Raw genomic sequence first — 26,537 nt, forward strand, 5'->3', positions numbered from 1 at the left:
CCACCCACATTGCCCCAGTGTGAAAGTACCCTTTGGTATTAGATGTGCAAACAAAAAGGTGAGACCACATATAATACCTACAGAGAGTAATGGAAATAAGGTGGAGTTCAAAGTGAACTGTGTCATTACCTGCAGGGATTGGCATTTAGGGGGGTTAAAGGAGGCAGGGATGAAATGTGATATCAACTATTCACTGCCTGTCAAATGCCTCTGAAAAGTGACCTGAGCATGGATCACTTTTCAGAGGAGTGGCAGTGGCTGCTGCAAGTGAATACAAGCATTTAGGCTCACACTGGTGTGCTGCGGTTTGGCTGCAGTGCGGGTGTACTGGCGGGTGTCACACCCCCTCAGACTTCTTTTAGGTTACTCATTGTTGCTGCATGTTCTGAAAGTACACCAAACATGCAGCATGCAGGACGTTTTGTGCACTTTCAGAACATGCAGTAAAAATGTACATCCTCTATGTCCCAGGGGCAACATGCAGGATGACTGCCAGTACACCAGCACTGCAGCCAAACTGCAGCATGTCAGTGAGAGCCCACATCATACCACCTAGCCCTAGGAGGGCAAGGTACCTGCACAGGCTGCTAGAAAAAAACTCTTTGGCTGCAGAGAGGAGGAGAGAGGAGGAGCTCACTTACTTGGATGGTCCCAGCCTCCCAGGAGCCTCACTGGATTCCAGCCAACTGCTCAAATTGAGCAGAGAGCAGGTCCAGCCTCTGCCAGCCAATGGTGTGGAGTAGGGAGGGGCTGTGCTGTGTAACACAGACTGTCACCCCTTTCATGAAGACATCGCTGGCTCACAGTACTGGACTCGGCCAGCTCAAGAACTGTGCATATTGTGGTTTTGAGCTGACGACACAGCAGCCTTTGCCACCGCATATCAGAGCAGCCCAGGGGGCAATTGCATCCCTGCCCCCTGGCCCAGCCCTCCCCTGGCCTTGCTAAAGAAGCTGAGGGTAAAGGTGATGGACTGGCCAAGCATGTCTCCAGACCTAAACCCTATTGGCATCTGTGGGGCATCCTCAAACTGTGGAGCGCAAGGTCTCTAACATCCACCAGCTCTGTAAGGTCATCATGAAGGAATGGAAGAGGAGTGCGTTGAATTATTTTGAGGGGACAGCAAATTTACACTGTTATACAAGCTGTACACTCACTACTTTACATTGTAGCAAAGTGTTATTTCTTCAGTGTTGTCACATGAAAAGATAGAATAAAATATTTACAAAAATGTGAGGGGTGTACTCACTTTTGTGAGATACTGTATGTTCTTCCTTGCTGGGAGATACACAGTTAACCTACACCCCCCCCCCCCCTTCTTTTACTTCAGTGTTATCACATTCTACCTACTGGTAGAAGAGTTGAGGTGAGACAACAGCCAGATTAAGGATGATAGCATGGAATTATCATCCAGTTTCAGCAATGGGACAATGCTTCCTCTAGCCAGAGAGTGTGGAGGACTTGTGTGTCAATCTGCCCAGTGCAGCGTTGCGGCTTCACTTCCCGGTTCCCTACTGCGCATGCACAAGTCGCGCAGCGCAATGAGAATGGTCCGCGCTGTCTCTGGGAACCATATGTGTCCCAGCAGACAGCGTGGAGGGACAGGAGGAGGTATAGACTCCTGTGGGAGTCTATGCCCGGAAGTGGGTGCAAATACCTGTCTTAGGTATCTGCACACCCCTCCCCCCTGAAAGGTGTCAAATGTGACAGCGGAGGGTTTCCTGAAAAGCAGAGGTTCAATTTTTGTGTAAACCTCCGCTTTAAAGTGGCAAAGTGTGGCTGACGATCGAGTGAATCTATTACTCTGCACTGAATGGATATTATAACAGTTTCACTTTTAATATTATTTTCCAGATTTTTACCTCCTCATTATCCAGACGGAGAAAATCATGAGCAAACTGCAACAGCTCCTTGTGGCGCACAGTCTGGTTGTGATAAATCAGGGCTTCCTGTAGAGAAGACAAACAGCGCCATCAAAAAACAAAACAGATATGCAAGCTAGCTCCAAATCAGTGACTCAGAAATGATTAAAATCAATGAATAATCAGAACTGGCAGGTATCAAGCATTTTCAGACCGAGATGAGTAACAGCAGCTTACAGATTTTCCTTAGTTTAGTTTGCTTTTAAAGCAGAACTCCTAGAATCTGCTAAACAATTGACTTACATACACTATGACTTACTACTGAAGGGACTTGTAATTCTGTTCAGCCAGTTTTGTGATTCACACTTAGCTTCTGTGTTGCATAGCGAGGAATCCCTAACGTCAATTTCAGTTTAACAGTTTTCTGTGTCCCCTGCTTACTGATTAATGAATGAGCCCCATACAACTAGTTTTTAATTGTTTAGTAAGCAGACATTTAAAACAGGAAATAATAATAATAATAATAATAATGTTTGAATATATATTAAAAAAAATCTTGCTTTCATATTGTATAGAAGGATATATATATATATATATATATATATATATATATGTTCCACACAGTCACATGCCAGGTAAGTGTTTGTAATTATTGGCTAAGCAATGAATCCGCAAGTACCACAAGGCTTAACTTCCTGTAATATATATATAACATACATACATAATAATATACATACATACATAACCTGGCAGCAGGGCTGGACTTACCATTGGGCTTGACTGGGCTCAAGCCCATGGGCCCCACCCAATAGGGGGCCCCACGGGCTCTGCCAAGATACATAGCCGAGTGTACTCGGCTCCGCTCACAGTCACGCCCAGTCCCTCCCTATGATGGACATAACACAGGGACTGGGCGTGACTGTTAGCCGAGCTGAGTTTACTCAGCTACTCTCGGCTCCGCTCGGGACTGCAAGAGGGCCCGAGAGCCGCCGAGAGGACCCAAGAGCCACTGAGATACACAGGACTCTGTATCTCGACTGCGCCATTTTTAAACTTCAAGACTGCAATGACAAGGCTGCAAATGACACTGGACAAGGCTGCAGATGAACACTGACAAGGCTGCATTGATGGGCATTTAAATGTAAGTTTTTTTCTTAAACTTCCCTCCTAAAAGTTTCTTTCCTTAAAATTCCCTCCCACACTTGGGGTGCGTGTTAAACGCAGATAAATGCGGTAATGTACATAAGGTAGGGCCCGAAAGTGGATCAAGCCTAGGGGCCCCCACCACCCTAAGTCCTGCCCTGCCTGGCAGAATTTATGATTTCTTGGCCATTTGAGAATATGAATGATAGCACACTCACGGTTAGTGTTTAGCTGAAGCCATTTATTATAAATCAACTGTGTTTACTCTTTTTAAATCATAATGGCAACAGAATCTAACCAAATGACCCTAATTAGAAGTTTACATACCCCAGTTCTTAATACTGTGTATCGCCCCCCTTTAAAGCAGTAGTAAACCCGCAGATGTTTTTTTTTTTTTTTTACTACCTGCAAAGCAAAAGGCATAATGAGCTAGTATGCACAGCATACTAGCTCATTATGAAATACTTACCTTAGAACGAGGCCCCGACATCTGGCCCGATCCACGCCATGCTCCCTCTGCGTTTCTTCTGGGTATCGCGGCTCCGGCGCTGTGAGTGGCCAGAGCCACGATATCGTCACGCCCGCACATGCGCGTGGGAGATTGCATCCCGGCCGGTCAGCCACTGCCGGATTTTCAGCCGAGAATCCCCTTGTGCGCATGCGCCGCTGCAGTCAGCGGCGCATACCGAAGGGAATATCTCCTAAACCGTACAAGTTTAGGAGATTTTTTTTAACCTACAGGTAAGCCTTATTATAGGCTTTCCTGTAGGTAAAAGTAAAAAAAAAAAAAAAAAAAAAAAAAAAAAAAAAAAGAGTATACAACCACTTTAACATCAATGACAGCTTGAAGTCTTTTGTGGTATTTGTTGATGAGGCTCTTTATCTTCTCAGATGGTAAAGCTGCCCATTCCTCTTGGCAAAAAGCCTCCAGTTCCTGTAAATTCATGAACTGCACGTCTTCAGATCTCCCCAGAGTGGCTCAATGATATTGAGGTGAGGAGACTGAGATGGCCACTCCAGAACCTTCACTTTATTCTGCTGTAGCCAATGACAGGTCTACTTGGCCTTGTGTTTTGGATCATTGTCATGTTGGAATGTCCAAGTACATCCCATGCACAGCTTCCTGGCTGATGAATGCAAATGTTTGAGCAAATTTCCTGTGCCTTTGTAGCTCACACATCCCCAAAACATCAGCAATCCACCTCCGTACCTTCATCATAGGCCTTGTTGACTCCTCTCCAAATGTAGCGTTTGTGGTTGTGGCCAAAAATGTTGGTCTCATCACTCCGATTGACTTTGTGCCAGAAGGTTTGAGACTTGTCTCTGTGCTGTTTGGTCATTGTATTGTGGCATTTTTGTAGCAATGGCTTTCTTCTGGTGACTTGACCATGCTGCCCATCTTTCTTCAAGTGCCTCCTTATTGTGCATCTTGAAGCAGCCATACGACAGTTTTCAGAGAGTCCTGTATGTCACCTGAAGTTATTTGTGGGTTTTTCTTTTTTCCTCCCCAAACGATTTTCTTGGGAGTTGTGGCTGAAATGTTAGTTGGTCTACCTGACCGTGATTTGGTTTCAACAGACCCCCCATTTTCCACTTCTTGATTAGAGTTTGAACACTGCTGATTGGCATTCTCAATTCCTTGGATATCTTTTTATATCCCATTCCTGTTTTATACAGTTCAACTGCCTTTTCCCACAGATCCTTTGACAATTCTTTTGCTTTCTCCATGACTCAGAATCTAAAAACATCAGTGCAGCACTGGATGAAAGATGCAAGGGTCTGGCAGGAGTCCAGAAACTCATTGACCTTTTAAACACTAATTACAAGCAAACAGATCACAGGTTAGGATGGTTACCTTTAAGAGCCGATTCACACAGGGGTGACTCGTCCGGCGACTTAGCCGCCTAACATGTCGCGTCCCGCTCTGTGCAATGGAACAGTTCTAATTGGAGCGACTCAAGTCGCTCCGACTTAGAAAAAGGTTCCTGTACGACTTTTTGGGCGACTTGAGGCGACTTGCATTGACTTCTATACAGAAGTCGTTTTGCAAGTCGCCGCAGTGGTCTTGTCCAGGTCGCCTGAGGCAGTCGCGCTGTAAGTCGTGCTGCCTCAGTGTGAACCGGACCCAACAGCCATTCAAACAGCTTTGTGTCAACTTGTGTGCATGTTATCAGGTCAAAATCACCAGGGTATGTAAACTTTTGATCAGGGTCATTTGGTTACCATTTAGTTCTCATTATGGTTTAAAAAGAGTAAACACAGTTGATTGATAAGAAATGGCTTCAGCCAAACACTAACCATGAGTGAAAGAATGTTTTTGTGTTCATATTCTCTGAAAAATGGCCAAGAAATCATAAATTCTAAATGTATGTAAACTTATGAGCGTAACTGTATAATATATATATATATATATATTTATATATATATATATATATATATATATATATATAGACACACACGCATACATACACACAGTGCCCTGAAAAAGTATTCATACATATTGGGATTTTATGTAATAGACCAACACAAAGTGGCACATAATTCTGAAGTGGAAGGAAAATGATAAATGGTTTTCAATACTTTGTAGAACCACCTTTCGCTGCAATTACAGCTGCAAGTCTTTTTTGTGGATGTCTCTACCAGCTTTGCATATCTAGAGAGATTTACATTTTTGCCCATTCTTCTTTGAAAAATTGTTCAAGTTCTGTCAGATTAGATGGAGAGCGTCTGTGAACAGCAAGTTTCAAGTCTTGTCACAGATTCTTAATTGGATTTAGGTCTGGACTTTGACTGGGCCATTCTAACACATGAATATGCTTTGATCCAAACCATGCCATTGTAGCTCTGGCTGTATGTTTAGGGTCGTTGTCCTGCTGGAAGGTGAACCTTCACCCCAGTCAGGTTTTCTTCTAAGATTGCCCTGTATTTGGTTCCATCTATCTTCCCATCAACTCTGACCAGCTTCCCTGTCCCTGCTGAAGAAAATCATCTCCACAACATTATGCTACCACCGCCATGTTTCACAGTGGGAATGATGTGTTCAGGGTGATGTGCAGTGTTAGTTATCCACCACACATAGCATTTTGCTTTTAGGCCAAAAAGTTCAATTTTGGTCTCGTCTGACCAGATCACTTTCTTCCACATGTTTGCTGTGTCCTCCACGTGGCTTCTTGCAAACTGTAAATGGGACATCTTATTTCTTTCCTTCAACAATGGCTTCCTTCTGGCCACTCTTCCATAAAGGCCAGATTTGTGGAGTGCACGACTAATAGTTGTCCTGTGGACAGATTCTCTCACCTGAGCTGTGGATCTCTGCAGCTCCTCCACAGTTACCATGGGCCTCTTGGCTGCTTCTCTGATTAACCACTTCCTGCCCACCATATAGCAAAATGACGTCCGGAAAGTGGTTGTATTATCTTGACTGGATGTCATAAAACATCCAGCAGGATAAGGCGCTAGTGTGTGCCCATGAGAGGCATGCAGCGTGGAGATCGGTAGTGTGGTGTGTCTGACACACGGCATCCCCCAGCTAGGTAAACAGCCTATGACGTAGGCTCTTTACCACGGGATCAGCTGTGTCCAATCACAGCTGAACACAGTGTAAACAGGAAGAACTGTTTATTGGCTTTTCCTCCACTCGCACTGACAGACGTGAGTAGAGGAGAGCTGATTGGCTGCTCTTCTGATGGGAGGAGGGGGGGGTGTGGGTCTGCATTCATAATCAGAGCAGACCCACTGAGAGTGCCCACTGGAGTCCACCAGGTGAGCCCACCAGGGATGCCAATTAGTGCCCATTAGGAGGGCAATCTGTGCTCATCAGTGATTGCCTGTCAGTGCTGCCTATCTCTTCCATCAGTGCCACCCATCAGTGCCACCTATCAGTGCCCATCAGTGTTGCCTGCATGCCCATCAGTGCTGCATATCAGTGCCACCTATCAGTACCCATCAGTGTTGCTTATAAGTGCCCATCAGTGCTGCATATAAGTGCATCATCAGTGCCACCTCACCAGTGCCAATCAGTATTGCTTTATCTGCGCCCGTCAGTGCAGCCTCACCAGTGCTCACCAGTGAAGGAGAAAACGTACTCATTTACAAAGTTTTGTAACAGAAACAAAGATTAAAAAAAAAAAAATTCTAAATTTTTTTGCCTTTTTTTATTTGGAGCACAAAAAATAAAAACCCCAGTGGTGATCAAATACCACCAAATGAAAGCTCTATTTGTGGGAAAAACAAGAAATAAAAAATTGTGTAGGCGCGGTGGGGCACGCAGTGCGAAATTGTCATTCAAAATGCAACAGCGCTGAAAGCTGAAAATTGGACTGGGCAGGAAGGGGGTGAAAGTGCCCTGTATTGAAGTATTTAATGCTCTCCTTGCCTGGACTGTCAGTTTAGGTGGATGGCCGTGTCTTGGTATGTTTGCAGTTGTGCCATACTCTTTCCATTTTTGGATGATGGATTGAACAGTGCTCCATGAGATGTTCAAAGCTTGGGATATTTTTTTTATAACCTAACCCTGCTTTAAACTTCTCTACAACTTTATCCCTGACCTGTTTGGTGTGTTCCTTGGCCTTCATGATGCTGTTTGTTCACTAAAGTTCTTTAACAAACCTCGGAGGGCTTCAGAGAACAGCTGTATTTATTTTGAGATTAAATTTCCCACAGGTGGACTCTACTGACTAATTAGGTGACTTATGAAGGCAATTGGTTCAACTAGACTTTGGTTTGGGGTATCAGAGTAAAGGGGGATGAATAGAAATGCACACCACACTTTTATAATTTTCCTTCCACTTTACAATTATGTGCCACTTTGTTGGTCAATCACATAAAATCCCAGAAAAAATACATTTACGTTTTTTGGTTATAACACGACAACAATATGGAAAATTTCAAGGGGTCTGAATACTTTTTCAAGGCGGTGTGTATATATATATATATATATGTATATATATATATATATATAGCATTGGCACCAAACTTGTGAGCAATCCCCTCATTTGGGTCGAATATGTTTTTTTTCTATAATAAAATACCTTCATCCATCAAATACCACATTATAAATCACTAGAAAATAAATAAATAAGAAAACATAAAAAAATCCCATACATTTAGGTTTATATAATTGAGGATTACCTCTCTAGGGTTGAAATCGTTGTCCTCAAGGTCCCACTTTTCCTTATAGAACTTGTAGTATGCCAGGTTTTGTTGCATAACGGTATCTGTAGGGTCAAACAGCATGTAGCTGGACACACACTGAACCGCGTTCTTCACGTCATTAACTGTGGAAAAAAAATAATAATAATTGTGTGGTCTTAACATAAAATCAGCATTAAAGGAATATTTTCTAAATTCAAGGAATTGTTAATCTGGGCATACGCTAGTAGAATTTTGTTGAAAAGAATGTTGGTTCAATTTTCTACTCATTAGTGGGGACAAATCGACATGTGTTTTTGGCCATAGTGACCTAGATTGGAAGGAGCAGGATGAAAAGCTGGCATGTCCGATTCACACACTCCTGGTGGTGTGTGTGTGTGTGTGTGTGTGTGTGTGTGTGTGTGTGTGTGTGTGTGTGTGTGTGTGTGTGTGTGTGTGTGTGCGCGCGCGCGTGCGCGTAACCCCCCCCCCACTTCCTCTGATGTAGTTTATATGTTGGTGGCAGTAAAAGGGTTAAAGCACCATTCTGGTCTCAGGGCCTCTACTCCTTCCAGCCCCCACCCCCTTTTGAAGCACCCCTAGCACCCTTTGGCCTCATTTAAACTGGCAGTTGGGGTAAATGCAGCTCAACCGCCCATTTATTTTTATTTTTTTTTGCACCCCCCTCAAGCTGCAATAGACAGTGGGTAGGGATGTTTAATGGTGTGCCCAGGATGCTTTCTGCCCGCAACAAAATTGACCCGACATGTAAAGATTGGTGGGTGGCAAGCCTACCGTCACTGCACAATCAACTCAATGGGGAAAAGCAGCAAGAGCCGGCAATGCATGCTGTTGCGGCATGTTTGTCAACACAAATTGGGTCTAAAAGAGGTTGTGATGAGGCATCGGATTGCTTCCTCAACACCTGTCAGTAGCCTCTGGAGCATGATCTGAACACGAATCAGGCCTCAGAGGTAAGGGAGATTTAGATGCATCTCTGAATCTACCCTTTACAAAAAAAAACACATACCTGGGCAGCACAGTGGTGTAGTGGTTAACACTTTTACCTAGCAGCAAAAAGGTCGCTGGTTCAAATCCCAACCATGACACCACCTGCCTGGAGTTTGCATGTTCTCCCTGTGCCTGCGTGGGCTTTCCCTGGGCACTGTGGTTTTCTCCCACATTCCAAAGACATGTTGGTAGGTTAATTAGATCCTGTCTAAATTGGCCCTAGTATGAATGTGAGTTAGGGACCTTAGATTGTAAGCTCCTTGAGGGCAGGGACTGATGTGAATGTATAATGTATATGTAAAGTGCTGCATAAATTGACAGCGCTATATAAAGTACCCGAAATTAATGAATACCTATACCTTTCTTCCTGAGGTCTTTGTTCCAGTGACATCACAGGTCCTCTTTACCCCTTTTTTTCCTGGGCAGATCCTAAATTCTGCAGATATCTGGGGAGCTGCTCTCTGCATCATGCAATGCAGTCCTATGAGCTCATGCAAGTATATCTGTATCTGAGGAGCTGACATGACACTTTGGGATTGATTTACTAAAGCTGTAGAGTGCAAAATCTGGTGTAGCTCTGCATAGAAACCAACCAGCTTCCAGGTTTTATTGTCAAAGCTTAATTGAAGCTGAAGTTAGAAGCTGATTGGCTCCCATGCACAGTTGCAACAGATTTTGCACTCCCAAGTTTTAGTAAATAAACCCTTTTCTGTCCATCTCTCAGCTATTACTGGTAACTGGATTTGAAGGATGCAGTAGTCTATATTGTATTATTATAGATCATTTTATGGATTTGTGAAGGCACTTCTCTGTAGTTTGCTTTTTATAACATGGCCAATCATGATTGAGAAGTTAGATTGAGAGGGATACTTTGCACATATATTTACTATTTATTATTAAGGGCTGATGCATGCGGCCACTCATCCACCAGATCAACGTATCTCTGTGGTGGGTATGGCCAGAAAGCCTGTACAAATCAATGACAGGCTGACACTTTCCGAGGATTTAAGCAATTACATGCATCTAGGGAATATGAACAGTTCTGCATGCAGATATGTATATATATTATATATATATATATATATATATACCATACACATTATCTCACAAACGTGAGTACACCCCTCACATTTTTGTAAATATTTTCTATCTCTCTATGTGAAGAAATTACACTTTGTTACAATGTAAAGTTGTGAGTGTACAGCTTGTATAACAGTGTAAATTTGCTGTCCCCTCAAAATAACTCAACACACAGCCATTGTCTAAACCGCTGGCAACAAAAGTGAGTACACCCCCAAATTGGGCCCAATTACCCATTTTCCCTCCCCTGTGTCATGCAACTTGTTATGCCGCATACACACGACTGGACTTTCCAGGAGACTAGGTCCGACGGTCTTCCCGACTGACTTTCGGCAGAGTTCCAACGGACTTTCCGAACGAATGGACTTATCCACACAGGAACGGACTAAGTCCGTTTGTAAGTCTGTTTGTTTTGAACGTGATGATGTAAACGGGACTAAACAAGGAAGTTCAACAGCCAGTAGCCAATAGCTTCCCTTGCGTCATATTTGGTCTATTGAACCAGCACACAGACAAACGGTTTTTCCCGATTTTAGTCCGTTGGAATTGAGTCCGTTGGATAGATTTCAAACATGTTCTATTTCTAGGTCCGTCTGATTTATTGTTCGAAAAACGATCGGACTAGCCCACACACGACCGGATTGCCCGACGGATTAATCCCTTCAGACCTAGTCTGCCGGAAGGTCCTGTCGTGTGTATGTGGCATTAGTGTTACAAGGTCTCAGGTGTGAATGGGGAGCAGGTGTGTTAAATTTGGTGTTATCGCTCTCACTATCTCATACTGGTCACAGGAAGTTCAACATGGCACCTCATGGCAAAGAAATCTCGGAGGATCTGAAAAATTGTTGCTCTACATATAGATGGCCTAGGCTACAAGAAGATTGCCAAGACCCTGAAACTGAGCTGCAGCACTGTGGCCAAGACCATACAGCGGTTTAAAAGGACAGGTCCCACTCAGAATAGGCCTTGCCATGACCGACCAAAGAAGTTGAGTGCACGTGCTCAGAATCATATCCAGAGGTTGTCTTTGGGAAATAGAAGTATGAGTGCTGTCAGCATTGCTGCAGACGTTGAATGGGGGATCAGCCTGTCAGTGCTCAGACCATACGCCACATCTAATTGGTCTGCATGGCTGTCATTTCAGAAGGAAGCCTCTTTTAAAGATGATGCACAAGAAAGCTCAACAGTTTGCTGAAGACAAGCAGACTAAGGACATGGATAACTGAAACCATGTCCTGTGGTCTGATGAGATCAAGATAAATGTATTTGTTTGAGATGGTGTCAAGCGTGTGTGGCGGCAACCAGGTGAGGAGTACAAAGACAAGTGTGTCTCTACAGTCAAGCATGGTGGTGGGAGTGTCATGGTCTGGGGCTGCATGAGTGCTGCCAGCACTCGGGAGCTACAGTTCATTGAGGGAACTATGAATGCCAACATGTACTGAGACATACTGAAGCAGAGTATGATCCCCTCCCTTCGGAGACCGGAGCCGCAGGGCAGTATTCCAACATAAGGGCCCCAAACACACCTCCAAGATGACCACTGCCTTGCTAAAGAGGCTAAGGGTAAAGGTGATGGACTGGCCAAGCATGTCTCAAGCCTAAACCCTATTGAGCATCTGTGGGGCATCCTCAGACGGAAGGTGGAGGAGTGCAAGGTCTCTAACAACCACCAGCTCTGTGATGTCATCATGGAGGAGTGGAAGAGGACTCCAGTGGAAACATGTGTAGTTCTGGTGAACTCCATGCCCAAGAGGGGTAAGGCAGTGCTGAAAAATAATAGTGGCCACGCAAAATATTGACACTTTGGGCCCAATTGGGACATTTTCACTTAGTGGTGTACTCACTTTTAATGCCAGCAGTTTAGACATTAATAGCTGTGTGAGTTATTTTGAGGGGACAACAAATTTACACTGTTATACAAGCTGTACACTCACTACTTTACATTGTAGCAAAGTGTCATTTTTTCAGTGTTGTCACATAAAAAGATATAATAAAAATGTGAGGGGTGTACTCACTTTTGTGAGATACTGTGTATATATATATGTATACACACACACAGGCTAAAAATAAGTATTGAGCATGTCACCATTTTTCTAGGTAAATATATTTCTAAAGGTGCTATCGACATGAAATTTTCACCATACATACAAAATCCATACATACAAAGACACCAAAACAAATATGTTCAGAAATGAAGTTATGTGTAATAAAATGGAATGAAAGGGAAATCATATTGAACACACTAACTTTTTTTTAATACTTGGTACAAAATCCTTTGTTGGTAATGACAGCTTCAAGACTCCTCCTGTATAGAGAAGCTAGTCGCATGCATGGCTCAGGTGTGACTTCGGCCCATTCTTCCACACAAACAGTTTTCAAATCTTGAAGGCTCCATGGGCTTCTTCTATGAACTCTGATCTTTAGTTCTTTCCATAGATTTTCTATTGGATTCAATCAGGCAATTGGCTGGGCCATTCTAGCAGCTTTATTTTCTTTCTTTGAAACCAATGGAGAGTTTCCTTGGCTTTGTGTTTGGGAACATTGTCTTGCTGAAATGTCCATCCTCATTTAATCTTCATCGGTAGATGGCAGCAGATTTTTATCAAGAATGTCTTGGTACATTTTTCCATTCATCCTTCCTTCAAACACATGAAGTTTGCCTGTACCGTATGCTGAAAAACAGCCCCACACCATGATGTTATCACCTCCAAACTTCACTGTTGGTATGGGGGGTGTTTTTGGGGTGATGTGCAGTGCCATTTGACCTCCAGACATGGGGTGCATTATGACATCCAAAGAGTTCCAGTTTGGTCTCATCTGACCAGACTATATTCTCCCAGTATTTCACAGGCTTGTCTAAATGTTGTGCAGCAAACTTTAAATGAGCTTCAACGTGTTTTTTCTTCAGCAATGGAGTCTTGTGTGGTGAGCGTGCATAAAGGTCACAGTGGTTGAGTACATTACTTATTGGATTTTTTATTTTTTTTATTGTATCTGCTAATTCCAGGTCTTTCTGAAGTGCTCTGCAAGTGGTCCTTGGCTCTTGGAAAACTCTTCTGATAATTATTTTCACTCCTCTGTCAGAAATCTTGTGAGGAGCACCTGGTCCTGGCCAGTTTATGGTGAAATTATGTTCTTTCCACTTCCGGATTATGGCCCTTTGCTTTTACCCACCATGAGATGTTTCTTGTGTGACACCTTGATAATGAGACACCTTTGTATAGGCCATCAGTTGAGACTGAACCAGCTGATAGTAATTTTCATTGACAAGGGGCAGGATTGATTTCTAATTACAAATAGATTTCAGCTGGTGTCTTGGCTTTCCATGCCTTTTTGCAACCCTCTTTCTTCATGTCCAAAGACATGCAGGTAAGTTAATTGGCTTCTGTCCAAAAAAAATTGGCCCTAGTATATGAATGAGGACCTTGGATTGTGGGCTCCTTGAGGGTAGGGACCAATGTGAGTGTGCAATGTACAGGGATAGGGACAATTGTAGACACTCACTCTGGTTGAACTGGATGGACTGGTGTTTTTATTCAACCTTGCTAACTATGAAACGATGTGATCAATACTTTTTCCCTGTTTCATTCTGTTTTACTACACATAATTTAATTTCTGAACTTGTTTGTTGCTTTGTATGTATGGATTGCATGGGTTCTTACTGACATGTGGTGAAAATCTCATGTCAGTAGCACCTTTAGAAAAAATTTTACCTAAAAAAATGGTGACGTGTTCAATACTTATTTTACCCTCTGTATATTTTTCTGGCCAATCATTATTATTCCCTGTAATAAGAATGGCCCCAATTGCACATATCTATGAATAATAAATTAATTTAAAAGACCACAAGTGACTGTTAACCCCCACCCCCCCAATAGAACAGCGGATAAGAGACTCTTTGTATGATAACTTTACATCCTCGTTATTGTTATAATAAAATATTGTGGTAAGGCAAGATAAGGTACGAAATATGTGCTTCTGCAAACAATGTGCTAAAACACGCGTCGTGCTTATGTTAACATTTTTTCTTAATGGCACCCAAAACGCGGATTGCAGTTGTGCATTAAGAATGAAAAAAATGCGCATCGCCCAAACGTGCTTGGCTCAGTTTTAAAAATGGTACTTGAGATTCTGGTTTTGGGAACATTTTACTATTGGAAATAACTTGTGTTTGGACTTGAATATCACGGTGTTCTGTCTCAATACAGAATTCCTCATCTTCCATCCATGGCCAGCTTTAGCCTTTCTCACAGCGAGCGGTCAGTCATCATTACTTACGTTTGTAATATGCAAACTGCAGATAGTGGTACATGGTGGCCACAAACTTCTGAACTAAATATCCTCCAACATTGGGGGTCAGGTTAGACTCGCACTGCACTTTACATTCTAGGACATCAGTTAGATGATCTGAAAGAAAGAGGACAACAAAGACACACATTTCATAGATCAGTAATGGTTACATCACCATCAACCTTACCCACTGCACCAGTTTTAAGTAGTAGCTTGGATGTTAACATCTACTAATCTTTAAAAATAGCTTTTTGCTGTATTACGTGGGGCTATATGTCTAGCGTTGCTATTTTCTCTTTATTCATATGGAAGGTATCAGTGATTAACTTCAAATAGTGCCATATCCTAAACATGAAGACATAGGACAAAATTCCCTTTTGGGTTGGACTTTATAGGCACTTGACTCGTATAACAACAGTAAGGTAAAAAAGTTGTTTTATTCATAACAAATAGTTAAAAAGCGGTAACATGGAATGTACATAACTGGAAGCAACTAAAAATACACCAACTGTAACATAGTAAACAGTACAAAAGAGAAATCCTTCACCTGACATGTTTCAGAGTCTGTTTTACCTCCTTCATCAGGGTTACAGAAAATATCAATTCTCTATAATGTAAATATAGAAGTCAATAATAATTCATATACGTACACAATACAGGAATGCAATCAAATTTGTGTCTTCAACTTACAATCACTTCAGTAGTGTATATGTACACATTCCATGTAAATTAAAAAACTAGAACACTGTCCCAGAGAGTTCCTGGTTCCTTCATTTCCATCAAATGTATGGTATATTGTATTATAGATTAAGTAAAAGCAGGTATTTCATACGTCTATTAATGGAGCATCAAGGGAGCTCCCTTGAAAATGGGGAATCCAGACACACTGATGCCTATAGACAGAGTCTTGTAATTAAAGCAGAATATTAACCACTACAATACAGGGCACTTTCACCCCCTTCCTTCCCAGCCCAATTTTCAGCTTTCAGCGCTCTAGCGCTTTCAGTGACAATTGCGCGGTCATGCTACACTGTACCCAAATGAAATTGTTATCATTTTGTTCGCACAAATAGAGCTTTATTTTGGTGTTATTTATTCACGACTCCGTTTTTTTTTTTTTGCGATATAAGCGCAAAAATAGCGGAAATTTGGAAAAAAAACAATATTTTCTTTTTTCTATTTGAAAAGAAATCCAATAAAATCAAATTTTGTCATAAATTTAAGCCAAAATGTATTCTGCTACATGTTTTTGGTAAAAAAAATTCCGTTAAGTGTATAATAATTGGTTTGTGTGATCATGGACATATGTACGCAAATGATCATGTACATATGTGTGCAGGTGATCACGTACATATGTGTGCAGATAATCATTGGGACATGTGATTTTAGTGGGACATATGTGGGGGACATGTTTTTATTATTAGGGACATGTGTTTTTATTATTTGGGAACATGTATGTTTTGGGGACATGTGTGTTTTGGGGACATATGTGGGGACTGTGTTTGTACTGTGTGGTGTGTTGTGTGTTTACACTACACTGATGATCAGTGAGTAAAAAGCTGTAAAAAGCAGCCCATACTCACTGATCATCAGCCGGCTGCAGCGTTCTGCTCTCCTCTCCTCAGCGGTGACTTCCGTGTGAGGAGAGGAGAGCCAATTGCCTAGCAACCGGCTGTTTGTTTACATCACATGACGGCCGTGATTGGACACGGCCGTCATGTGATCAGGAGGGCCAATCACAGAGCCCTCCTGCCGATCTGAGATGTGCCGTGTCCGGGTGACACGAGCACATCGGGATCGCGCCGCTGCGCGAGCGCGCGATCCCGCTACTCCTGGAGGACGTTCCTGAACGGCCTGTCAGGAGTAGACGGCTCCCACCCGGCCGTATATATGCATTGGCCGGGTGGGAAGTGGTTAAATAGTATGTATATTGTGAAGGGTGCTCCCTACACATAAATATCCCATCTTGTGTGTGTGTGTGTATATATATATATTTATTTATATATATATATATATATATATATATATATATATATATACATACATATACATACACACACACACACACACACACACACACACATCCCATCTTGTATATACTGTGTGTGTATCACTATGTCCTGCATAGACCCATATTGGCAGGACAAGAGACATGGAAACATACACACATATGTGTGTGTGTGTAATTATATATATATTATATATATGCACATATACATATATATATATATATATACACACACATACAGTATACACACACACACACACAACACTTATGCACATATATTCATTTTTTTATACCCTTTAGTGGGCTCCTGCAATACCACCTTTCAGGAGATAGTCCACCTCACCAACAGGCCCATATACGAAGGTATGCCCAATTAAAATAAATCAAAAATGTCCTAAATATTATATAAAAAATGTATGTGTATGTACCTTTCTCAATATAAATACTATTTAATATTCTGCTTTAATTACAGGAATCTGTCTATAGGCCTCAGTCGGTCTGGATATACTTATGAAATACCTGCTTTTACTTAATCTATAATACAATATACCATACATTTGATGGTGATGAAGTAACCAGGAACTCTCTGGGGCAGTGTTCTCCTTTTTTAATTTACATGGAATGTGTACATATACACTACTGAAGTGATTGTAAGTTGAAGACACAAAATTGATTGCATTCATGTATTGTGTACATATATGAATTACTGACTTCTATATTTGCATTATAGAGAATTGATATCTTCTCTACCCCTGATGAAGGAGGTAAAACAGACTCTGAAACACGTAGGCTGAAGGATATCTCTTTTGTACTGCTTACCATGTTACCTTTGGTGTACTTTTAGTTGCTTCCAGTTATGTACATGTGTAGAGCTGTTATTATCTCCCAGATAATAGTGACTTCACAGCTGCGAAGTAGAAAAAATAAAAAATAAAAAGGCATAAAAAGGTACATCCAATGTATTTTGTTAAATGTTTGCTAGAAATGTCACAATAAGTAACTCCACTGGGAAAAAAGGGTACCTGTGATAGGCAGAGAGCATAGATAAGCTGAAGAGCCGAGGAAGAGCATTACATGTCAGAACGGACCACTGACAAGCTCATGGCAATTACACGGTGCCCAGACTGGACACACATACAGTGCCTTGAAAAAGTATTCTTACCCCTTGACATTTTCCACATTTTGGCATGTTACAACCAAAAACGTAAATGTATTTTATTGTGATTTTATGTGATAGACCAACACAAAGTGGCACATAATTGTGAAATGGAAGGAAAATGATAAATGGTTTTCAACATTTATTACAAATAAATATCTGAAAAGTGTGGTGTGCATTTGTATTCAGCCCCCTTTACTCTGATACCCCTAACTATATTCTAGTGGAACCAATTACCTTCAGAAGTCACATAATTAGTAAATAGAGTCCACCTGTGTGTAATTTAATCTCAATATAAATACAGCTGTTCTGCAAAGCCCTCAGAGGTTTGTTAGAGAACCTTAGTGAACAAACCGCATCACAAAGGCCAAGGAACACACCAGACAGGTCAGGGATAAAGTTGTGGAGAAGTTTAAACAGGGTTAGGTTATAAAAAAAATATCCAAAGCTTTGCACATCTCACGGAGCACTGTTCAATCCATCATCTGAAAATGGAAAGAGTATGGCACAACTGCAAACCTATCAAGACATGACCGTCGACCTAAACTGACAGTCCGGGCAAGGAGAGCATTAATCAGAGAAGCAGCCAAGAGGCCCATGGAAACTCTGGAGGAGCTGCAGGGAGCCACAGCTCAGGTGGGAGAATCTGTCCACAGGACAACTATTAGTCGTGCAGTCCACAAATCTGGCCTTTATGGAAGAGTGGCAAGAAGAAAGCCATTGTTGAAAGAAAGCCATAAGAAGTCCTGTGTCCCCATCAGACCCCTGCTGCACATTTGTGCCCCCATCAAACCCCCGCCGCAGTTTGTGTCCTCATCAGAGCCCCCTCACATATTGGTGTCCCCTTCAGAGCCCCCTGCATATTTTTTTGCCCATCAGACCCCCACCGCACATTTCTGTCCCCATCAGAGACCCCTGCACAATTGTGTCGCCCATAGAGTGCTCCCTTCCCCATTTGTGTCCCTCATCAGAGCCACCTCTCCACATTTGTGCCCCCCGCCCCCCAACAGCACCAACAGTCACTTCCATCTGTGTCCGGCTTCAGTACTGTTCTGCTGCACATCCCTAGTCCCACCCGGCTGTTACAAAGGCACATGGTAGGCAAAATTACAGCGGTAAAGGACTGATGCTAACAGCGAGGTGAAGCAGGTCCTGGCAATCACCAACTTAGTGAGGCGCTGGGATGGACAGGCATTGTCCGGCTGCAGGACCTGCACTGTATACTGTCAGGGGTGAATATGCAGGGCAGTCCCTGCTACCCAACATAGCTTGAGCAGAAACTGACTCTGCAGTGAGTATGACAACGCAAGCTGCGGGCCGGATGTGGCCTGCAGGCTGTACTTTAGGAGACCCCTGGTCTATCACATATAATCCCAATAAAATACATTTACGTTTTTGGTTGTAACACGACAAAATGCAGAAGATTTCAAGGGGTGTGAATACTTTTTCAAGGCACTGTACATTGAGCAGCAGTGATGTAAAAAACTGAAATTACACATTACCTGCAACGGCTGGATAGAAGTCTTTAAACTCCTTCATTTCATAAACCCCCTCGCAGCCTGTAAGGCAGTTGTTGTACGCTTTGTAATACAGAGGTAAAGCCTGCTCCATCTCTTCTGTGCTGCGCCTGAAGTCTCCAGCGTTGTACGACTTTACCGCCTTCACAAATATGCTCTGCGGACAGTTACAGTGTTTTATTAGTCACGGGGTTCCGTCAAGACAAATACAGGCTTGCTTAAAGTGTATGTCCACCCAATTTTTTTTTAAGCAAAAGTTTAGAGAATATATATATATATATATATATATATATATATATATATATATATATATATATATTTATATATATATATATATATTTATTATATAACGAGCTGAGATTAGGAGCACTCTCTCAATCAGATTCCAATCTCTCCACCATGGCCAAGACCAAAGAGCTGTCCGAGGATGTCAGGAACAATATTGTAGACCAGGGGAGCCCAACCTTTTTAAGAGCGAGGGCCACTTAAGCAACTTGGTAACCAGTCGCGGGCCACAATGAGCGGATGACAGGTCATGGCTACTCTATAGGCCCTCCGATACGATCCACCTAGATGAAAGGGGACAAACTCCTCTATTTTTTTATCCGATTTTTAGGACTGGATTGGAGGCAGGTAGGAGTAAACGGACAAAAGTCTATTTACATCTGCCGTTCCGTAGAGGTGAATTGAGGGTCCAATTGGGTAGGGCCGATTGTGTGAAAAGGGCCTAAACTGCTTTTACACTGATGATTACCCACACCATGGGAGCAGGGTAGTGCACCTGGGTCTATCCTGTGGGTTAACTGAACTTTGCCATAGACTCTGTTTGTGGCAAAAGCCGGCACTGTACAGGAAGCATCAGCTTATGGGCTCTGCTCTGCAGCTGTTTTCTTCCTCTACCACCAGCTTCATTCACAACACCGATGCTGTGGTATGACGGGTTGGCAACATACAATCTGGGCTTGCTAACCTGCCATTCCAGAGCAGGCGGTCGGGGGCCACATCAAATGGCTCCCCGGGCCACTGGTTGGCCACCCCTGTTGTAGACCTACACAAGGCTGGAATGGGCTACAAGACCATCGCCAAGCAGCTTGGTGAGAGGGTGACAACAGTTGGTGCGATTATTCGCAAAATGGAAGAAACAAAATAAAATAACTGTCAATATCCCTCAGTCTGGGGCTTCATGCAAGATCTCACCTCGTGGAGTTTCAATGATCATGAGAACGGTGAGGAATCAGACCAGAACTACACGGGAGAACCTCGCCAATGATCTCAAGGCAGCTGGGACCAATGTCACAAAGAAAACAATAGATAACAGATAGAAGGACTGAAATTCTGCAGTGCCTGCAAGGTCCCCCTGCTCAAGAAAGCACATGTACAGGCCCGTCTGAAGTTTGCTAATGAACACCTGAATGATTCAGAAGAGAACTGGGTGAAAGTGTAGCGGTCAGATGAGACCAAAATCGAGCTCTTTGGCATTAACTCAAACTTGTTGTGTTTGGAGGTGAAGGAATGCTGCCTATGACCTCAAGAACACCATCCCCACCGTCAAACATGGAGGTGGAAACATTACAGGAGAAGGGAGCTGGGCACGGGGAGGGAACTAAAATAAAATAAAGCTATAAGAACAGTCCATTCTCTTTAAACTGAAAATAAGAAAACAATGAATCCAGCAAAGAAGCACAGAGAGATCCAGTGAGAAAGGTGATCTAAACATCAGATATGGTGACTTGAGTGACACCCTCCACCACCAATAGTAATGGCCGCTCACCTTAGGAGATGGACCCCTGAGTAAATCAGTCAGGTCAGATACAGCGATCCCTTTCAGGGAATAAATCAGTGGACCCAGATACTAATATCAGATGTGGAGCTTGCTATGTCTCAGGCATATCATCATCATCATTCTCTTCCAGATATGAAACATGTAATGAAAGCAAAAAAACCTAGCGCTCTCTGATTGCTAAGAAAAACCATGTGACTGCAATTGTGACGTCACCCACGTTCTTACATGCTGATCCTTGTGGAACACTTCGTTTATGAATTGCTATTTATCCTTAGCACTGGGGCACAGTGAGTTTTATGTGAGTGTACACTCTTTACTTTTAAATAAATACTTTCTTAGCATTCAGAGAGCACTAGGTTTTGTTGCTTTCATTACATGTTTCATATGTGGAAGAGAATGATGATGATGATATGCCTGAGACATAGCAAGCTCCACATCTGATATTAGTGTAGCACTGACCCCCGAAGAAGCGGCTGCTTTTGTTGGGCTTACGGTTACCTTCTTGACCTTGTGTACGTCTAGGGGTTTCCCAAGGTAGATGGCCCAAAGAATTGTAGAAACTGACACTGGATCCGCTTTCGGGATTTTTATTTGCAAAAAAAGAGTAGACAAAACAGTCTCTCAATGAGGTTTAGGTAGAAAGTTCAGGTACTCTTGGAACTGCTCAAAATAGAAAGTCTCTCACTTGCAGGAATCCAGAGAATAGCCACTCACAACTGGATTCTTACAGCTACCAGATAGACCTCCTCTCACTAGGCCTAGCAGCCGATAGTGTTCAGATAAAGCAAAGTCCCTGCCACAGAGTTGCATGTAGAACGTTTGTGAATAAAGTCTCTGCCACAGACTTGTTGTAGAACACTTGTTGTAACTGTAGACAAATTTAGAGAGCCCTCATACGGTACCAGTATCTTGCAGCCGGTCCGGCGATACCTTACAAGTGTAGATTCACTTGGTGTCTTTCAACTAAGCCTCCAGGCTCTTTCTGAGAAGCCAGGCTTCAGTGTGGCCTTCTCCCGAAGAGTCCTCCCCTGGTTGCTTCCTCAGTTGCTGGGCCTCTCCTCAGACGAGACGGCACCAGACCACCTTTGAATCCTCCTTCCAGTTACTTTGCCTCGGGCTAGCCAGCCCCGAGACTCGTAATTGGATGGATCTGCACCCCAGGCCATGAGGGCCATGGGGGCTGGTCAGGAGGACCAGGACCAAATAGACAAAAAAATCTTCTGGACCGGAAACTCAGAAGCACGTGATGTCAGTACCTCCTAGAATGCACAGCAAGATGACACTTCCACTGGGCTGGTTCTGAGAAAAAGTGGCACTCAATGCGCCCAGCCGAACTGCGTTCTCACACTTGCCAGTGATGACAGCGCCACCTGTGGCCAAGCAGAACACAGTGCAATCCAGCTAGACTGGTACTGAAACCACAATTTGGTATAATTAAACCCAAAACCAAACTGCGGTTCTAGGAACTTTAGAGAAAAAGACATAGAGCGTGCTCTTCAGGAGCCGACGCTACATTAGCATCTGGGTCCTCTGATTTATTCCCTGAAAGGGGTCGCTGTATCGGACCTGACTGATTTACTCAGGGGTCCATCTCCTGAGGTGAGCGGCCATTACTATTGGTGGTGGAGGGTGTCACTCAAGTCACCATATCTGATGTTTAGATCACCTTTCTCACTGGATATCTCTGGGCTTCTCTGCTGGATTCATTGTTTTCTTATTTTCAGTTTAAAGAGAATGGACTGTTCTTTTTGCTTTATTTTATTTTATTTTTAATTTTAGTTGAATTATCTGCGCTGTACTGCTTTTTTATAGTGAACTATTTTGGGATTTGGTAATTTGACCCTCAGTATCTCAGCTGGAGTTTGTTTTAGGGTTTGTTATTTAGCGCTGGTTGATTTGATCTTTTCTACGGGGAGGGAACTGTCAGTATAGCTGGAAGTACTCTGGGGTCTCAGCTCACAGTCTACAATGATCATAGTACAGGCAACCACACTAATACACCGTTTCCACTAGTGCAACTTGTCATGCGAGTTGCATAAGTCACAGCCCATTGATTTCAATGGCACCTGTTCCCATCTATGCAACTTTGAAAAGGTACCTGCAATGCTTTGATGCGACTTTGCTCCATAAAGCGTTCAGTTGGATCAAAGCTGCACTAAGTCGCATCAAAGGTCACACCCTAAATCGTGCAACTTTGTGGTCGCAATAGTGGAAACACAGACTAAGGCTCAGTTTCCACTAGTATGAATTTTCATGCGACTTTGGTCACATAAAGTTGCATGACAACATTGACAAGTCACAGCCTATTGACTTCAATGGCACCCGTTCTCATCTATGTGACATAGAAAATCATTGACTTTGAAAAAGGTACCTGCAATGCTTTGATGCGACTTTTGATGCAACTTTGATCCAGAGATTGTAAAGTTGTATCAAAGTTGCACTCTAGCCTTAGGCTACATTTCCACTAGTGCGCCTCCAAAGCTGTGCGATTTATAGTGCGGCTTTGAGTGCAGCTTTAATTACACACTGGATCAAAGTCGCCTCGATGGGAACGTTTGCCATTGAAATCAATGGGCTCTGACTTTGTGTCCAGGAGGAGATCTGAGAAGAGCGGGGATGGAGGTGGGGCTGGGCAGGTCTGTCTAAAAAGGAGAGGAGGGATGGGGGCGGGGCTTGTGAGGTCTAAGCATGTCTGTCTAAAAAGGAGAGGAGGGATGGGGCGGGGCTTGGCAGGTCTAGGCATGTCCGTCTAAAAAGGAGAGGAGGGATGGGGGGCGGGCGTGTAGAAGACAAGGACAACGTTTTCAGGAAGTGACAGCCCCCCCATGCAGAGTTCAGAAATAAGGAAGTAAGGTTGTCCTTGAAGAACAGGAAGAAGCTGATTGGCTTTGATTATACTTTCTAAGCGACACAAACCTCTATACAGAAAATATATAATGTCAAAGATAAAGATATTTTACATAGAATTAATAGAAAAATTGTCATTGTTGACTGGACTTGCACTTTAAATGATGCTGTGTCTCAGAGACGTAGAGCAGACTCACCTCGAAGGGCTGAGCCTCTAAATCGACGAGGAACTCCTCCACTTCCAGCAGGGTCTTGTAGTAATTCATGTAGCGCAGCGTCATCTCATGGGTGGGGTTCTTCTGCAGAAACGTATGGGCAGCCGACACCGCTTTCTCCAGCTCGTTGATCTAGAAGAACATGGCGTGATGTTATTTCCTCCATAAAGAGACCCTGTCCCCAACCTAACAAATGCAGGTACAAGTTCAGGAAAATCAAATGTGTGGTTCATAGTGAGTCAGCTGACATAGACTGGGAGGAGCAAAATGTAGGCCTCATTCACACTTACCTACTGATCCCTACACCCGTGGGAACAGACATTTTCAGCCTCTTGGGGTACACATGGGTTCCATGTAGGGATGTGAAGGCATTTCCCCTCAATTACAATACAATTCAATACAGGAGGAATCAGAGGGTCCTGCTCGTTAGAGCTTACAATCTAATCAGTTTACACAACAGCCCCCCTCCCTTTTTGGGATAAAGGTTTTATAGAAATAAATAAAAGCGGACCAGTGTAAGCGCCCCTGTCAGTGTTAGTTGGGTTGTCTCATATCTGTAACTGCAAGAGAGCTTGTTCTTTGAAAAATAGCAGACTTACTGGCTGGATCGCCAGGTGGACGTAGAAAAGAGAAAGGCTAAAAAATAAAACAAATGCAGCCATCACATCTAAGAATTGGTAAGCTGCAATATAATAAATATTTGCTTTTGGGTTTAATATTGCTTTAACCACTTGAAGCCAAATCACATACATGTACGTGATTGACTTCAAGTGGTTATCCCGGGGTTATAGCTGCAGCTGTCAGCCATAACCCTGCTGTTTTTTTTTTCAGCCGGTGAGGCTCTTTTATGTAAAAGCAATCCTAGCCGCTGATTGATTAATCCCCCGCCACCCATCGCCGCCTCTCCCATGTGATTGGAATCCCATATGATCCCAGTATCTGATCCGGGGTATCATAGAGCTGACAGAGGATCAGAAGGCCATCTCCATGGTCTAGGACAGTGGACTCCAAACTGCGGCCCGGGGGCCAGATGTGGCCTTTTGCTTGCCTTTATCAGGCCCTTGGGACACTATTCTTCCCACTGATACCAGGCATTATTCCTTCTACACCAACAATGGGGCATAATTCCTGCCACTGATACCAATAACAGTGCACTATTCTTACCAATAACACTGACAATGGGCCACTATTCTTCCCACTGACACCAAACATGGGGCACTATTCCTCCCACTAATACCAATGATGGGGCACTATTCCTCCCACTGACACCGATGATGGGGCACTATCCCTCCCACTGACACCAATGATGGGGCACTATCCCTCCCACTGACACCAATGATGGGGCACTATGCCTCCCACTGACACCAATGATGGGGCACTATGCCTCCCACTGACACCAATGATGGGGCACTATTCCTCCCACCGACACCAATGATGAGGCACTATTCCTCCCACCGACACCAATGATGGGGCACTATTCCTCCCACTGACACCAATGATGAGGCACTATTCCTCCCACTGACACCAATGATGAGGCACTATGCCTCCCACTGACACCAACTGCAGGGCCCTATTCCTCCCACTGACACCAATGATAGGGCACTACTCCTCCCACTGACACCAATGATAGGGCACTACTCCTCCCACTGACACCAATGATAGGGCACTACTCCTCCCACTGACACCAATGATGGGGAACAATTCCTCCCACTGACACCAATGATGAGGCACTATTCCTCCCACTGACACCAATGATGAGGCACTATTCCTCCCACTGACACCAATGGTGGGGCACTATCCTTCCTACTGACACCAATGATGGGGCACTATGCCTCCCACTGAGACCAATGATGGGGCACTATTCCTCCCACTGACACCAATGATGGGGCACTATTCCTCCCACTGACACCAATGATGGGGCACTATTTCTCCCACTGACACCAATGATGGGGCACTATTTCTCCCACTGACACCAATGATGGGATACTATCCTTCCTACTGACACCAATGATGGGGCACTATGCCTCCCACTGACACCAACTGCAGGGCCCTATTCCTCCCACTGACACCAATGATGGGGCACTACTCCTCCCACTGACACCAATGATGGGGCACTATTCCTCCCACTGACACCAATGAGGGGGCACTATTCCTCCCACTGACACCAATGAGGGGGCACTATTCCTCCTACTGACACCAATGAGGGGGCACTATTCCTCCCACTGACACCAATGATGGGGCACCATTCCTCCCACTGACACCAATGATGGGGCACTATTCCTCCCACTGACACCAATGATGGGGCACTATTCCTCCCACTGACACCAATGAGGGGGCACTATTCCTCCCACTGACACCAATGAGGGGGCACTATTCCTCCCACTGACACCAATGATGGGGCACTATTCCTTCCTCTAATATCAACAAAGTGGCATTATTCTTCTTAATCACACCAATGATGGGGCACTTTTCCTTGCCCTGATATCAACAATGGG

The 26,537-nt window shown here is 43.5% G+C and overlaps 1 protein-coding gene across 1 annotated transcript in view; it reads right to left on the reverse strand.

The window, feature by feature from the left end:
- The window catches only part of P3H4 (prolyl 3-hydroxylase family member 4 (inactive)), a 57,952-nt gene that overhangs the window by 15,170 nt on the left and 16,245 nt on the right, over positions 1-26,537 (reverse strand). The window contains exons 2-6 of the mRNA XM_077459941.1: positions 24,025-24,174; positions 19,183-19,354; positions 14,505-14,633; positions 8,136-8,281; positions 1,863-1,949 (exon numbers count right to left, since the gene is read on the reverse strand). Of these exons, the coding sequence (XP_077316067.1) occupies positions 1,863-1,949; positions 8,136-8,281; positions 14,505-14,633; positions 19,183-19,354; positions 24,025-24,174 (684 nt within the window). The remainder of the gene's footprint in view (positions 1-1,862; positions 1,950-8,135; positions 8,282-14,504; positions 14,634-19,182; positions 19,355-24,024; positions 24,175-26,537) is intronic.

This window comes from Lithobates pipiens, unplaced genomic scaffold (genome assembly GCF_037356315.1).
Source record: "Lithobates pipiens isolate NorthernLeopardFrog02 unplaced genomic scaffold, aLitPip1_a1.2 Scaffold_28, whole genome shotgun sequence".
Lineage (NCBI taxonomy): Eukaryota > Metazoa > Chordata > Amphibia > Anura > Ranidae > Lithobates > Lithobates pipiens.